This window comes from Euprymna scolopes, chromosome 1 (genome assembly GCF_053919585.1).
Source record: "Euprymna scolopes isolate OS-2025 chromosome 1, ASM5391958v1, whole genome shotgun sequence".
NCBI classification, from domain to species: domain Eukaryota; kingdom Metazoa; phylum Mollusca; class Cephalopoda; order Sepiida; family Sepiolidae; genus Euprymna; species Euprymna scolopes.
Genome location: NC_136482.1, coordinates 95,684,723 through 95,702,899, shown reverse-complemented (window position 1 = coordinate 95,702,899; position 18,177 = coordinate 95,684,723). Strand labels below are relative to the sequence as shown.

The window sequence follows — 18,177 nt, the reverse complement described above, 5'->3', positions numbered from 1 at the left end:
TTCAATATGTGATCAGCCATAACCGACTTTTCATTATCTCCATATTTTCTACATTTACATGAATAATTACTACTAAGCACAGCTAGTATAATAGATTATTAGTGGTCTGGCAAGGCTACAGGGAAGACAACCATGCAAAAAAAAAAACAAAAAAAAAAACAAACAAACCTCTAAGCAAAATTCATTTCAAAGCAGCAAAACTAAAGCTGGCCTGCTATCACACTATATATACAAATGTAAGCAAATTTGGGCATATTTTATTGGTTTGAAAATATAGGCTCTTTTTTATCAATTGGCATAAAAATTTAACCATAGAATAATATTATAATCTTCAAAAAAACTGCTAAATTTTCATTTAGTTTCGTCCTATAGAACCAAAGATATGAGTATTTCAATATTGAATTTGGCTACGAGTATAGATATATCTATATATATTAGTAGCCTGGCAAGACTACCGGGGAGACAAACGAAGGTGCAAAACTAAAACTGGCTTGCAGAACATTGTATATACAAATGTAGGCAAATTAAGTCATATTTTATTGGTTTGAAAATATAGGTTCTTTTTTTACTAATTGTCATAAAAATTTTAACCATAGAATAGTGTTACAATCAGCCATTCTTAACATTGGGAGAAGAGGGTGTTTTGTACCTATTCTTTACTTTAACCTTACAATTGAATGAAAAAAACGGTAAATTTTTAGATTAGGTCCACTCCACAATTTTCTTTTAAATGACGACTTTTATAGGTTTTCGACTATGCTGAATACGAAAATTGCATTGAAATTTTGCAGAAATAAGTAGTTATCGAGATATTAAAAATTTGTATAATGCATTGTAATCTCTGGCAGCCGTCTTTTTTACACGCTTGTGCGCGTCATAAACAAACCTATGCGCGTAATAAAGATGGCCGCCAAAGAATACAATGCATAAAACAACTATCTATATCTCGATAACTACTTATTTCTGCAAAATTTCAATGCGATTTCTGTATTCAGCAGAGTCGGAAACCTTTAAAAGGCGTCATTTAAAAGAAAATTGTGGAGGTGGACCTAATCTAAAAAAAATACAAAAAAAAACAAAACTTTAATTAAACTTGGAAATACGATTTAAAAAAATAGTGCGGATCAGTAAGTGCATTAACACCCATTAATCGACTTACGTGACCTTATTAACAAATATTATCAAAGGCAAGATATGTTACTTTATTACTGAAATGGATAATTTTTTTTGTTTTTTTTAATGCAAAATTTTTTATTCGGCTCCAAAAACACAGCGTTTACTGTTATATTTGAAAATTACAAATGGCGGCAGACTGTGTTAACACATAAGTTTGGGAAAATGAGTTAAAACTAAAAAAAACTATACAAAATACTGTTAAAAACCACTGAATACGTATCTGCCTATGTCACAGTAACATATATTGAGTGAGTTCCTGACAGTATTTTGTATAGTTTTTTAGTTTTCACTCATTTTCCCAAAGTTAATGTGTTCAACAGTCTGCCGCCATTTGAAGTTTTCAAATATACAGATAAACACTACATTTTTTCAAACCGATTAAACATTTTACACTAAATAAAAACACTAAAATCTTATCCAGTTAGGTAGAAAAGTAACTTATCTTGCCTTTGATAACATTTATTTGTTATATTTATTTTTCAACAACTTTTTCGTTTCTGTGTTTAGTAATACAACCCCGTTTTATTTACTATAACGTTTAGTCAGCTCGAAGAACAGTGTTTATCAGTGTATTTGAAAAATACAAACGGTGATGGACACTATTGATGATGTTAAGTTTGAGAAAATGATTTAAAACTAAAAAACTATACAAAATACTATCAGAAACCTACCGAATATGTCAGCCTATGTCACAATAACATATAATCAGTAGGTGTCTGACATTGTTTGTATAGTTTTTAACTGATTTTCCCAAACTTAACGTATTCATCAGAGTCCTCAACCATTCGTCTTTTTCAAATACATAGATAAACACTACGTTTTTCAGCCGATTAAACATTTTACATTAAATAAAAACACTAAAAAATTATCCAGTTAGATAGAAACGTAATTTACCTTACCTTTGCTTTCATTTATTCGTTTTTGAACAAATTTTTCGAATCTGTGTATAGTAACCCCCCCTTACCCAAATATTAATTAAAAACTCACATTTTTGAATACAATAAAAAAGAAAACTATTTAGCGTTTCAATGTTTTAGCAACTTTCGGCTTAATCCACTGAATGTTGGTCGAGCCCAAGCCATGATTGATGGTAACTCCTGAGGATCCGGATCCAATTCTGCAAGAGTACCATATTTTTTTTCATTTTCGCCTTTTTTTTTTTTACTTTTTGGAGTGGATTGCTGTACTAAGAATATAAGAAACATGCATTTCCTCTTTTTATTAGAATTTTCCATTACACGAAATTACGCCACAGCAACGCGTGGCAGGGTACAGCTAGTATATATATATATATATATATATATATATATATATATATATATATATATATATATATATATATATATATACATGCAGTGTGTCCCAATAAAATGTATACATTCTTTAAATTATCTCAACTTGCTACATGAATACGCTATGTTACGTTCCCAAGAGATGTTTAGGAATAAAGAATGGCACTTTCAACAGGATGGAGCACTTCCCCACCATCATCATGACGTAAGAGCATATCTTGATAGTCACCTATGAAACAAACAGTTAGGATGAAGAGGAAGTATAGAGTACTGTCTACGCTCACCGGATTTGGCCCTCCCCCATTAATTTTTCTCTTTTCTGGGGCGAGGGAATATGTTAAACACAGGATTAACACCACAAAATGAGCTACAATGAATGAGTTGAAAGCAACCATTGAAAGATGTGTCAACATACCAATTAAACTGATTAGGAATGTTTTCGATTCAATCAGTGAGCGTTGTCAGCTGTTCATGGACCGCAATGGCTAATAATTTGAACACTTCCGATAATTAACTGGTTTCTATATTAGTTCACAGTATTTTGATGTATGGAACTTTTCATTCTCATGATAAATGTTGGTTTTATGGTCATTTAAAGAGTGTATACATTTTATTGGGACATCTTATACATGTATATTAAAAACAAATATTATAATGAAAAAGTTTGCTTTTTTTTTAATAATGAACTCATAATAATGATAAGATATATCTATTAATCTGTGTTGCTGTTGCTAAGGTGAGACGTCAACTATTTAATAATTACACTAAACAAAAATTCATAGGCTTGGAGAATATTGTTTTATTCACTTTGCTAATTGGAAAGTCCCGTTATTTTTTCTGATCTCACAAACTCAGAAATGTGCTACGCTGTGAGAACCAAAATACGTCAGAATATTTTCAAAGCAAAGGAAACGTACAGGTTGCCATGGCAATGTGAAGAGGCAAATGAGGTCATCACATTACCTCTGACGGTTTCAGGGATTGGTTGATGGCGACAATAACAAAAGGATTGTCTATCAGAAATATCATAGCCACGTCTCTAGCAAAAGTGTTTACATTCAGCTGTTGGCAGGTGTGAAGATGTCAAATCAGAAATCCGAAAGTGATCTAGAAAATGAGATGCTCTTAAAAAAAAAAAATGGTTACAAATTATTTATCTGCGGTATATCTTGATCTTTTTACATATCAAAACCTAATTCTCTTGAGAAGTGAAAGTTTTTTTTTTTTAGATTTCAGAAAACAATTCCGAACTCACATTGAGATTAATGAACACTGCTTGACATTGTACCACCTTTTTCTAAAACAAAACAATGTTTTATTTCGTTTTCATAAAAAAAAAAAGATTCAATGAAATTCCTAAAATAAAAATAATATTTCAGAAAGATCGGACAAATAGCAACATCACACTTCTTCACTGTAGAGGTTCCCAGGTGCTAAAAGGCGTTCTACTCTAACAGTTTCTTTTTTTCATGCTTTTGGAATTTTCTGCCTACTCCCTGTTTTCCCAAATGTCCAAAAATGTAGAAATTTAAATGTAATATAAACACACGTTCCGTTGAACAGCCCTCCGCTCAGGATACTTCTTTAATTTTGGCCCTTAATTCACAATAGCCCCTTACGTCTCAGTGGGAGTATATCCTGTTTGGAGTGAACTGAACTAAAAAAAAAAAAGATTCCTTTTTTTCTTTTTTTTTTTTTTATACAAACAATATTCGGATCAAGTAAAGAATAGATACCCCGTAGCAGACGACGCCGCCTTGCGGTGCCAGGCGCACAATTCAACTAACACCGGTGATTCGACCTTGACATTGGCACAAGCACACGGCGTCGGTTGTTTGTAAACACGTCAAATAGCAAACATGCTCGAATATTCGCCAGCAATTTTTTTTTTTAATATATTTACAAACTTTTGAAGATAAACCTTAGAATAATAATTATGTTTCGCGGATTTTTGTGCTGAAGATTGATTTTTATGTAAAGTGTTTTATAATTCTTTTTTTTTTCTGTGTGTTTTTTAATACAATTCAGTATTTATTTAATTATTCTTTCTTTAAAACATTAACTTTACCAACAATTAATATATTTTTTAAATAATATTTTTAAATATTGAATTTTAATTTAATCTCATGATACCATTACGTGATCAATTCATTAAATGACAAAAAAAATCCAAAAGTTGAAGAAGCCAAAATTTTACGAGGTATTAAAAGAAATTAATATTTGGACCATTTTGTTTTAAATACTGTAACAAATGGATAAAGCGATTTTCAAAGATGTTGTGTGTCCGTTGATTTCTAGAGACCATCTATCCATAATTGAATGGATGAAACAGCATTTCCTACTTGCAAATGAAATGAATTGTGAATTCTGTAATGTCCGTATGAATTGGACGAAACATTCAATGACATTGGATAAATATGTTTGGAAATGCCAAAATAAAATGTGTCAAAAATATAAAAACAGAACATCTATACGATACAAGTCATTTTTTTTTTAAATTCTAAAGTTATCCTTACATACGTATATTAGCAATATATCTATGGAGTATATTAGCAATATATCTATGGAGTCAAAGAATAAGCCCAAAAAAATGCCATGATGCAACTGAATATTTCGAAACCGACAGCCAATGACATATATGCTGCATTTCGAGAAATATGTGTGAAATATTTTATCGATAATCCCATAAGAGTTGGTGGGCCTGGAACAATCGTCCAGATAGATGAATCGTGTTTTCCCCACAAACCAAAGCATCATCGTGGAAGAGCTACTCACAAGCCATTATGGGTGTTTTGCTTGGTTGATACAAGTAGTAAGCCTGCAGTAGGATACATGGAGATAGTCGAAAAAAGGAATAAAGAAACCTTATTACCCATAATAAAAAACATTTTAATAAAAATAAAAATTATAAAAAGATTTCTATCTCGTGATACTACATTTCATCTTTATAAAAATAAAAGTTATAAAAAGATATGTGAATAAAATAATATATTTTTTTATCTCGATTGTTTATACTTGTGATTTTATTATGCATAAAAAATTGCCTCGGCCTAAAAGGATTTCTCCTTCACTGACCACCGACATACATCGCACTGTAAATAAATATTGAATTGTATTAAAAACGCACAAAAAAGAAATGGCCAAAACCGTATAGAATGAACCTTTTTTTATAAGTTTTATTCAAACAGTCTTTATTTGAACTTAATGGACTGTTGTTGTTGTTTTTATTATTATTATTATTTATTAACTGTTTTATTCTTTTTATCAAACAAAAATAGAACTTTTATAATGAAATATATATTATGGACTGTTTTTCAAACATCGAAATTTTAAAATTAAAGTTTTATTTAAAACAAAAAAAAAGACGAGGTGTTTTTTCTTTTCGAGATATTTTTTTTCACCATTTATTACTTTGAAATTTTATTCAACAATAAAATGATAAAAAAAAACTTTTCGTTAAATATATTTTAAAAAAATTATTATAAAATATCTATAAAGTCTATTTTTATGTCTGTAAAAGTTTGTTGAAAGTTCAAATAAAGTTTATAATTTAATTGAAAAAAAAAAACACCTCGTCTTTTTTTTTTTTAATAAAACTAACTTTAATTTTAAAATTTCGAAACAGTCCATAATATATATGTCATTATAAAAGTTCTATTTTTGTTTGATAAAAAGAATAAAATAGTTATTAAAAAGTTCTGTAAATATATTAAACACGCACTCAGAAAGACACCCATTTCTTGAAATATCTTTTATTTTTAAAAATAATCTTGCTCGCGAATATTCGTAAAAATGTAATATTTAAAAATATTATTTTGAAAATATATTAATTGTCGCTGAAGTTAATGTTTTAAAGAATAAATATTGAATTGTCTTAAAAACGCACACAGAACCCCCCAAAACACGGTACATAAAAATCAATCTTAAATATATATACTTTTTCTTTTAAATCTTCAAAGGTTTTGTAAATATATTTTTAAAAAAATGCTGGTGAATATTCGAGCATGTTTGCTATTTGACGTGTTTAAAAACAACCGACGCCATGTGCTTGTGCCAATGTCAAGGTCGAATCACCGGTGTTAGTTGAAATGTGCGCCTGGCACCGCCAGCGGCGTCGTCTGCTACGGGGTATCTATTATTTACTTGATCCCAATATTCTTGTACGCTTGTTCAGACAAAAATTTAATGATTATTTACTTATAAATTACTTATTAGGTTGGTGCAAAAATAATGTCGTTTTTTCGACGCTCAACTATATATATATATATATATATATATATATATATATATATATATATATATATATATATATATATATATATAAACGATATTATTTTTGCATCAATCTAATATAATTTATTTATTAATAAACCATTTAGAAATTTCAGATAATTGTATTGAAATATATCAGACGATGGAAAAGTTTATTTGTGTGTGTGTGTGTGTGTGTGTGTGTGTGTGTGTGTGTGTGTGTGTGTGTGTGTGTGTGGTTAATGTCTCGTCTTTAATTTAAAAGTGACATGAAAGGGGACGATCATTAAAACTTTTTTGAGGGGAAGGGGTGATGATCGCACTGGTTTTAGAATTGTACCAAGGTTGCAGAGGCGGATCAAATGAGTGCATTTTCGTCGTTTTATATATGTATGTTTTATATATGTAAAAGTGACTTTGAATGTCTGTCTGTCTATAGAACGGCCTCTACAAAACTACTATGTCAGTTTTTGGTCTATAGACTTGAATCTTGATATATAGGGGATTCAAGCCTGTGGAACAAATTCTATTTGTTTTTTATCCGGTAAAAATAGCTGCTAAGGGGTCAAAATTGAAAAAAAAAATGGAACTTGGCAGGTGGGAGTCAACTTAAAATGCTCTTCTATGTATGTGCAAATATACACTTTTAGGATAAAGACGGTTAATTTTTAACTATTTCTCATCTGTCTGACGATAGCTCAAACGGTAATGACTAAGGTTAGAGTGTTAAATGTTTTGGTTTCGATTCTAGTTGCTCCCAAATCATTTTTTTTTAAACTTTTGAAATCACTATTATATATTGGGTACAGTATAACAATAGAGAATTGGCTCTATAATAATCTGTATGAATTAAAATATATTTAAACTGAGTTGCCTGCTAGTAGAAGATAAATAATAAATTTCAGTAATTCTTTCACAAAGTAAATCTTGCAAAATTAAGTCAATAATGAATTGCATTTTGTGTATAAAAACATTTTCAAAAATGTAACACGATTTTGAACTTAATAAGAATATAACAAAGAGGAATCACGCATTTTATCTAACTTTATTTTTACCTTGAAAATTTTTTTTTTTAAATAATAAAATTATTAATACAGTGTTCATGGATCGGAGCAAGAGTTTAGTTTCTATATTGTCCCAGGCAATTTCAGGATACAGGTCCTGCTAGAGAAGTATATAATTCCATATCAGATCTATCATTTCAATAGATGTTGAAAATTGGATAAAATGATGGAAAGAAAGTAAGTTTTTTTTTTTTTTTTTTTTGTCTTGGCTCTCTTCCATATCATAGTGGATAGTGGGGGTGGGTCTCGCACCAGTACTAAATATGCTGTTATCTTTTCAAATTAGTAAATTTTCAAAAAGTTTTTTCTTCTTCTTCTTTGCTCTTCTCCTTTTAAGTTAATAACTGTTAGCTCTTATCTCTCTTAATTTTATCTCTAAAATATCTAAAGATAAAACTAGCCAGAACTTTGCTGGAAAAACCAAAAGTCAATGTCAAGGTTTGAAAAATAAAAATAAAAACTATCGTACCAAAATCTAATGGTGACTCGTGACTTAGCTTGGGATGCAGCTTCAGAAAATTCAGAGAATTTTTAAATAACAAAAAGAAAAAAATTAAATTAGATTAAAATTTTAAAATATTCAATAATTTTATTCTTCAACTGAAAACCTTTGAAAAATCGTAAAATTATTTTATTTTTATTTTTATTTTATTATTGGAATCCTTTGAAATGAGTAATTTGTATATTTACTGATTTGCGGTTATCCACATATTCTTAGTTGTTTCGTGACGTTTCGACCAACTGTTCCTCTGGTCTTTGTCAGGTGGTTAACCGCGACGAGTTAAGAATGTTGAGTCTCTAAACATGGTGAGACGACAACTATGAAAGGCAGTAATTACTGAGGATACAGTGAGGAGATTCACATTTCTATCCCGTCATGGTTAATCACCTGATGAAGACTAAAGGAATAGTTAGTCGAAACGTTGTGTAACAACTATAAAGATGAGGATAACAGTCCACAAATAAATAGATATTTTATTTTTATTTAAATTTAATTTGTTAAAATTGTTTTGTTTAATAATTGTTTTTTTACAAATTCGAAACAAAAAATGTTTTCAAATTCTTTCGAATTTTTTTCTTTACATTACATTTTAACTTTTAAATAAATCGTAGGAAAGTTAACCGGCCAAGGAAAACTTAGAAACAAGATAGAACTGCATAGAATGGAATTTAAAGGATGCCGACCCGTCAAACCATGAGGACTGGAGAGTGAATTTGCATAATATCTGGTCCCTGAATAAAGGAAAATGACGTTAAATAATACAGGGTGGAACGACAAAATTGTCGCTCTAATGAAAAAAACACTGCAGCTTTATTTTAAAACTTCTATTGAAAAAAATCAATTCAGGTAACTTGATTATGTTGTAGAACTGACATCTATTCAATATAGCCACCTTAACCTCAATCACCCCCTCGATATGGGTCTGGAACTGGGAGCAAGCCTTTTTCACAAGCGCCGGCAGGAGATTGGTAAATACTCAGCAGATGGCGGCAATCAGGCTGGCTTTAGGGTTGTGGGAGGTCATGTTGGTGATGTTCTTGACGTATGACCAAGCGAAGTATTCCAGTGAGTTCAGGTCAGAGGAGATGGGGGAGCCAGTGAGAGAAGGGTACAAAGTCATAGCACTACTTCTGAAGCCAAGCCTGGGTTTCTTTGGACTTGTGGGTCGGCGCCAAGTCCTGCTGTCACACCCAGAGTCTGCCAGCAGCAACCTAATCGCACCAGTGGATCACCACACTCTTCAGCACATCCAGGTGTTAACTTTCGAAGATATGAAGTGGCATGATGTGACTCTCACTTGAAACCACACCAAAAATCATAATCGTGGCTGGAAACTGTTTTCATCACCTTGGGCACATCTCTGTTGTTTGTGACAATCCAGCGGTGCATTTTGAGAGTGTTGGCAATGGTCCTGTTGTCATAACTTGGATCAGTAGAGAGCAAGAGTTGTACAGCGGCACATCTGATCTCGCTCGTTACACATTGTGTCACTTTCACACATGATAGAAGGCTCCTATCGCTCTTGGGATTTGTGCACAATTAACCAACTTGTAGATGGTCTGCAACACAAAAAAAAAAAAAAGAAAAACTGGTTTCCATCAAATGGAAATGGAATCAGGTCACCTTTTCTTTAGTGACAATTTTATCATCCAACCCTAACTAGGGGGACCTGTGGAACTTTCACAGGGTCTCATTCATATGTAATATATTGAGGTTGGCATTCTGTAAATATTCAGCATCAATGGAGATGCTCTGATATTATTGTAGCACTTTTGTCAAAACTGCAAAAGTATTGATCTAAGCTAGCAAGGACGCCCGGCGTAGCCCAGTCATAAGATACACTTAAATATATTTTAATTCTTGCAGATTTCGTATATATTATTATAGAGTTAATGTTCTTATCAATTTTTATGTATTATAAAGTTGCAATTTCAGAAATAAAAAACATATATCCATATGACTTGGGTGCATCAGCTTGAATTGAAACCAAAACAAAACTTATGATAAATTATATATATATATATATATATATATATATATATATATATATATATATATATTATATATATGATTTGAGTTCTTTCAGCTATAATTGAAACCGAAACCAAAACTTGTGAAAAATTCTTGATAAAATTATTTATAAAAATATAGATTACTTAAGTGCCATCAGCTATAAGCGAATCCGAAACCAAAACTTATAATTCTTGGCAAAATTATTTATTACAAGAAATGGAAATCCATAACAATTAAACGACAGACACACGGATGTAAGCGCGACACACAAAATAAATAAATAATAGAAGAAGAAGAAGAAGAAGAAGAAGAAGAAGAAGAAGAAGAAGAAGAAGAAGAAGAAGAAGGAGGAGGAGGAGGAGGATTGGGGAAGAGAAAAAGCTACACAGACGCTTCAGTGTGATAAAAGATGAGACTAACAAAATCACTTGGACATGCTTACAAAAAGAAAATCTAAACAGAAAAACTGAATCCATAACAGCCGCACAATTAGAATCAACCACAGTAAAGCAAGGATCGACAAGACAGAAGAAAACAGTAAATGCAGACATCTTGAACACCCAGACAAATGGTACAAGCACACACCGGCAACAGTACTTGAAAATGAAAGTCATAAAATCCTGTGGGACATGAATATACAAACGGATAAACCCGTTCAAGCAAGAAGACCGGATGTCATAATAGTTAACAAAAATGGAAAGTCTTGCCAAATTGTAAATTTTGCTGTATCAGCAGACCACAGAGTGAAAATCAAGGAGACAGAGAAGTGGAGCAACTACACAGAACTGGCCAGAGAGCTCCAAAGAATATGAAAGATGAAGAAAGTTAAGATAACACCAATGATAGTAGGAGTACACTCATAGGAGTACCAACAAACTTAAAAAATAAAAAAATAAAAAGAAAGAAAAAGAAAAAGGGAGTAATTGGAATCAGAAGGATGGCCGAGAAGATACACTGGATAACAATAATGAAAACGGCCGAAATATTAAGAAAAACCCTTGAATGCAGAGACTAATACACATGAACTACAAGCCGGATATATATAGAGAGAAACTGCTACTTAAGGAAAATGCAATGCAACATCATATCAAGCATATCAAGCTAGAAAACTGAAACTATACTTATTAAGTTAACCCTCCACCCATACCCCAAGAAAAGGGGGTGGGGATTGGGATCAACAGACACCATACTAAAGAGTTGAAGTTTGAGGAGGATGGAAACCCCAAGGGAAGAAAACATTAGCCAGACCTCCACTGGATGAGTGCGAAGAGGACTGGAACCTTGGGGAGGCTTATTGCCACCCAAATTCCAGTGACGATCATTGGTCGCTGCCAATGAGAAATCAATGGTAAACGTTGTTTTGATAACACAAATTCATCTGTAAAGGTTATCGAAAGAGGTGTAGAGTATTGAAAATCTGGAGGGACTTGTCACTCAGACTCCAGAGAACACCACAGGTTGTTCTCAAAGAGAAATCTTTGAGGATTGCCTGTATGACTACTCCTAATAAATAATACTAATAATAATAGAATTGATGACCAAAAGGTAGAAATACGCTGATACAGAAAGACACTGAAAAGGGAACTAACTTCCGTAACTACAGACCTATAACTTGCTTACCAACTATGTGGAAAATCCTTACAGCACAACTTAGAGAACAGATTTACCACTCTCTTAATAATCGTGGATTACTTTCCGAGGAACAGAAAGGAGGTCAAAAAGTGAAAAGAGGAACATATGATCTACTATACATAGATTAAACGATCCTGAAGGAAATAAAAAGTAGAACAAAGAACATGGCATGGATCGACTACAGGAAAGCATACGATATGATCCATCAAGCATGAACCACCTAATGTATATGGTGGCCCTGAAACTTTTCATAAGAAACAAAAAGGAACTATAGAATCTTCAGCCATGATATACGAATAAAATTCGACATGGAAAAATGTGCACTGCTAGTTATAAGAAGGGGAAAACTGGCGGCAACAGATGGTATGGAACTACCAAACCAAAGGGAAATGAGAAAGGATACTAGGCGAATGTAGCAACCACAAATATTTGTGAGTTCTGAAAGCAGACACCATCAAAGCAACAGAAATGAAAGAGAATTTGAAAGGAATACCTCAAGAACAAGAAAACTCCTGGAAACTAAATTATATAGTAGGAACTTTATAGAAATACTAAACACATGGGCAGTATCACTACTAAGATACTGCAAACCATTCAAAGGATGATGCTGACTGACTATGTGAAAAGAAAAGATGACAGAAGAAGACTGGTTTGTATAGAAAACTGTGTGAATGACACGCAAAAATATTTAATACATAATGCAGAACACAAAAAGGATAATCATTGCAACAAAAGACACTGTAAAAGTGAGCAAGATGGAGAACAAAGAGACATGGGATAAGACGAGAAAAAAAATGGGAAGAAAAACAGCTGCATGGACGTTTCATTAGGGTAACAGAAGATGAGACATGAAAACACTTGGAAAGGGCTACGAAAAGGACACCTCAATAGAGAAACTGAATCAGTAATAATAGACACACAAGATAATGTGATTAGAACCAACTATATCGAAGCAAAGATAGACAAGATGCAAGAAAACAGCAACTGCAGAATCATGGGCTCGATGCAAGTGTTTTTCTGTACCCTGAGTCCATAATCTTGAAATTTGTGACATCATGTGCTTTCACCTCGATTGTATCTACCTGATTGAAAAGTTGCATTTCAGTTTTCTTAGCATTGCAATGTAAACCTGCTTGTCCTGCTTCTATTAAAACCTACTATAATTATAATCGAGAATAGATACCATTCATCCCTCATCATTATAAACTCTTTTAAAGTTATTTAATGCTGTAGCACAATGCTAATTGGAAACGATCTGTTGAGTAGAATTAATTGAACATACATTGTTATATTATGTATAGTTAAGCATAAATCGCCTGTCAGGGTTGATCACAATAAATTAAATAGGATTTGAAATTGGTGGAGAAAACTTCAGAGTCTGTGGCGGTCCCCATTACACCAATCATCTCCTAAATAAATACTCACCCGAAAGGAAAACTCCTTTTTCTCTCCTTGCCACTAGACTAAGCTATTCAGGATAATAAAAATTGTGGTTGGAGAATGTGCAAGCCTTGCTTCACTACAAACTCTTCATTCTGCAAGCATTTTTCCAAAAAAAGTACCCATTATCTCTCAAGGAAAACAGAAGTACTGCTGTAACACCAGGGGAAGCACTTTTTCTTGTCTTGGCAGAGTACAAAATCAACTTTGTAATCTAGCGAGATTAACTTTTCTCTTCTCTACAGCCCCATTCTCCAGAAGAGACGTTGCTTTCTCCAATCTATCCACATTTCCATTGAAGGTGTTCAACTGGGCCCCAATCTCTGGTTCCGCCTTGTAAGATATTCACAGCAAGAACTCGTCTTACTACTACTTAATACAACATGGAATTTTTTTTGTACCAATAATGGTGCATCCCCCCTGTTTACATTTATTATTGTTTATCTGGTTCTTATATATGATTTGTTTTTGTGTTTTGTATCCATTATGATTTTTAGTTTCGTATATTTTCGGTTTGTACGAAACTCCCTTTAATTTGGAGAAAAGGGAAATGCTAGCTTTGTGGTGACGTTACGAGCCCAGCGCGTATTTCGCCCTCTTTTGAAATTCTGCTGACGAGGAGAGTGAGCGTGTTGTTCATTGCCCGACGCTGAAAATGGAATTTTGATGAGCCTCCTTCAAAGAAGTAAACCCGGCAAGAAATTAATACCCGGCTGTGACGAGACAGACTTCTGAAAATTAACTACGTGGCTGTGGTTTTGCACATATTTATTTTACAAGGAGTGGAATTTAAAGAAAATACCTTTTTACGTGACAAGATATTATGGAATTTCCTATCCGGACAAGTGACAAGGTCTTGCTCCTGTAATACATGTGTATCTACGGTTTTCATGCAACATGGAGGGAAGGAAAATTCTAAAAGAACTTTAAACAAAAAAAAATAGAAAAAGGCACGTGCCTAACAGGCTTTCAATTGTGAGTACGCTCCTAAAATTAATTTCATATGTGAGTGTGATTAGGAGATACTACTATTTTGTATATTCTTGTTGTATTCGTTAATGGATACACACAACTTCTTTATAAGAACCAGCAGTGTTGTTATTTTTTCATTACATGTTACTTTTTCATATGTTACCTTGGCGTTTAAGTTTAATGCCCGCAAAGGGAAAAATTTGCAACTTATTGTAAATAAAATTTCTTCTTCGTTTCAAATCAAGACCTTTATATTTCATTCTTTACCCCCTCCCCCTCTTTTGTTTTATGCTTTTTTTTTTTTCAGCTTAGTTACTTTAGCGTCGAATTTATCTGGAAGCAGAATAAATTCCGACAAAGAACATCAAAAAGAAAGAAAGAAACGAAGGAGAACATCAAAAAGAAAGAAAGAAACGAAGAAGAACATCAGAAAGAAAGAAAGAAAGAAACGAAGAAGAACAACAAAAAGAAGGAAAGAAACGAAGAAGAAGAAGAAGAAGAAATAAAAGAAAGAAAGAAACGAAGAAGAACAACTAAAAGAAGAAAGAAACGGAGAGGAAAAAAGAATGAGAGGAGAAGAAAGAAAAAAGAAACGGAAGCAAAAACAATTTTCAAAGAAAGAGGTAATTCCTTTATTGTATTGTTCTCTAAATGGAATGTATTTCTTACAGGCTTCATCTTGCATTTACAAAAAACTAAATATCAATCCAAATGCACTTATTCAGTGCAATAATGGCAGGTAAAAATAGAATCAGAAAGTTAAAAGAAAGGAAATGGAAAGTTAGAAAGAGAATTTTCCCGTCTTTATTCTATTATTTTGTACATTTCTAAATAATATGAGAGGTAATTAACTATTTTTTTAATACATTTTGATTTTTGTCCTCCTAAATAATGAACTTGTTCACACATAAATATGTGTATAGATGGGGGTAAAATAGACGATATATCATTAAAGGAAAAGTCATAGAGACAAAATGCATGAAAGACAGAAAACAAAACAATGAAACACGTCTGCATTGATGGAATGAATCAGTCAAAAACAACGACAAGGTTCAGCCGGCACCAAAGAAGACCTCTCAGCAGGCTCTGAACTACTCCGAATATATATATATATATATATATATAGATATGTATATATAAATTTTTTTTGTGTAGTTTTAAAGGTTAAAAACTTTTAAGACTAATATATATATATATATATATATATATATATATATATATATATATATATATATAGTGGACCCCCAACATATGAGCTATCCGAGTTACGAGAAATTCGAGATGGCTTCAGAGTAAAAATACTTCCCTACATACGAGCGAAAATCCAAGTTACGAGTTTCCAGATGCAACCGCTAGGTGGTCAAGTGTGTTGTGTTTCACTACGTCTCCTTAATGGTGCCATTTTAATTCGAGATACGAGCTTCATCCGGGAACGAATTAATCTCGTATGTCGGGGGTCTAATATATATATATATATATATATATATATATATATATAAAGTTATAAAATATATATGGCTCTTAAGTTACACAGAATATTCCGCATTTCATTCACGCTAGGATTCATCAGGCTTATCATTATATATATATATATATATATATATATATATATATATATATATATATATAAGGGTGAGAGATGAATAATTGTTAAATTATCGATCAAGTTTTCATAGGACACATAACAAAATCCTGTTTATATGTATGATCGTTTCGGAAACGATATCCTTTTATTCATTCGAAATTTACAAATAAAACCATGGGGAAATAAGTAAAGTATTTATGGATATCGTTTCCTCATCAGCATATACGGAGGAGGAGGGTGGGGAGAGAGGACACCAAATTTTAACCAGCTTATTGAAGTAAATATAGTTTGTAAACCTAGAATAAAAAAAAAATGATTTTTTTAAGTGGTATCTAATTCTTTTGTTTATATGATTATTATTTATGTTATACAATTAAATTATTGTGTAATGATTGAATGGCAAAAAGGAGGAAAAATAGGACAAATAATAATTACATTTTTGATTTTATACTTGGATAGGATTTTTATAGGGGGGGGGGGAATTATCTATAAGTAGGAAAAACTGGGGTTTTTTTTTTAGAAGTTATCACATTATTTAAAATTTAAACAAAAAATAAGGAATTATACTTACAATAAAAGTTTACAAAAAAGTTTATAAAATAAATACCTTTGTAAGGGAGTTTCCATATTGTTTTTTGTTTTTTTAAACCTTAAAGAGGCCTCTTTGATGAGGATATTTTTTAAAAATCTAAAAGAAATCGTTATTATTTGTAACCAGTTTTTTTTAAATCTAATTGTTATGTGAGTACAGGGGAAGTGATTGGCTTTTAAATAGGTGCTTATGTCGATTTATTTTAATTCTAAGGTAAGTCATTTTAAATTATAATGAAAAAGAGACATTTGTTAGTGGATTGTTTAAGGATCGAATCTTGTGATTTCTAGTTAAATTTATAATTTTTATCTATTACTATAATTTAAGTTTACTGATTTTTTTCTCATCTGCCTTCCCTTTCATATATGCTGATGAGGAGACGATATCTACAAATACTTTATTTATTCCTCGATGGTTTTATTTGTAAATATCGAATGAATAAAAGGATATCACTTCCGACGCGATCGTACATATAAATATGATTTTGTTATGTTTCCTCCTCCTTCAAAGATTGAAATGTGATGAGAAAACAGTACGAATGACTGTACAAAAGCACTAAAACACCGGCAGTGTTCGTGGTGCTCCTAAATCTGATCGTCCTAGAGTTACTTCTTACAAGGAAGACAGTGCTATCAAGAACTGCAGTCTCAGAAACAGATTTAAAACGGTTCCCGAAATCCAACAATAGTGTAATCTTGTTAAAAAGTGCTCTCTTTCTACAGTTAATAACAGATTGAAAGAATTTAATTTACGAGGATATGTTGCAAGATTCAAGCCAATGATTTCTGAGAGAACAAAAAACGCAATCAGATGCAATGATTTTGAGCAACGAAAGCAAGTTCAATAGGCTAGGCAGTGATGGTAGGCAGTACACCCATTGAAGGAAGGATGAAGAATTTAATCCTAGGTGCACAGTGTCAACGCTGCAATGTGGTGGAGATTCAGTTTTGGTGTGGAGTGTTATTAGTGCCAATGGTCCAGGGCCTATAGTTCACTTGCAATGTCGAATTAATTCTAAGTACATTAATATGTTGACTGACCATTTTTCACCCTACCCTACTTTGGTCAGAATTTGGATGATAATCCCATCTTCATGCAGGATAATGCTCCCTTTCACACAGCTGGCAATATCAAAGGGTTCCTTGAAGAGCATGATATTCCCTGTTTGAATTGGCCTGTACAATCTCTAAACCAAGATCCTATCGAAAACGTATGGCATTACATCAAGTAACAGCTACACAATGATAAAATTTAAAATCTGGAAGGACTTTGAACAAAAAGTAAGAAGTGGGATGCCCTTTCACTAGAGTATTGCTTAAGACTAATTCAAGGAATGTCCAAAAAATTGCAGGCTGTCACGTTGCAGAAGGGCGATGCTAGTAAATATTGACTAGTTCATTGTATCTCTGTTGTATTTGTGTGACATTAATGCCCTAAAGTTACATTCAAATAATAATTTTTCATTGTGCGGAGTTTCTTTTTGCCTTCTTTATTTGAAGTCATTTTTTGTAAATTGTCATGAACACTAGGATACTCCAATTAAAAGTCAAATATGAACAGGCAAAATTATAGAAGAATTAAAGGCGAATCACATGAGGTATAGGTTGTTTAAATAGTTACATTCAGTTTAGCTTAATTTAACGATGTTTTGAAAAAAA

The 18,177-nt window shown here is 32.2% G+C and overlaps 1 protein-coding gene across 1 annotated transcript in view; it reads left to right on the top strand.

Annotated features, from left to right (window-relative positions):
- The window catches only part of LOC145280727 (uncharacterized), a 144,028-nt gene that overhangs the window by 106,873 nt on the left and 18,978 nt on the right, over positions 1-18,177 (top strand). Inside the window, exon 2 of the mRNA XM_080132175.1 lies at positions 14,650-14,965. Coding sequence (XP_079988301.1) covers positions 14,650-14,965 — 316 coding nt within the window. The remainder of the gene's footprint in view (positions 1-14,649; positions 14,966-18,177) is intronic.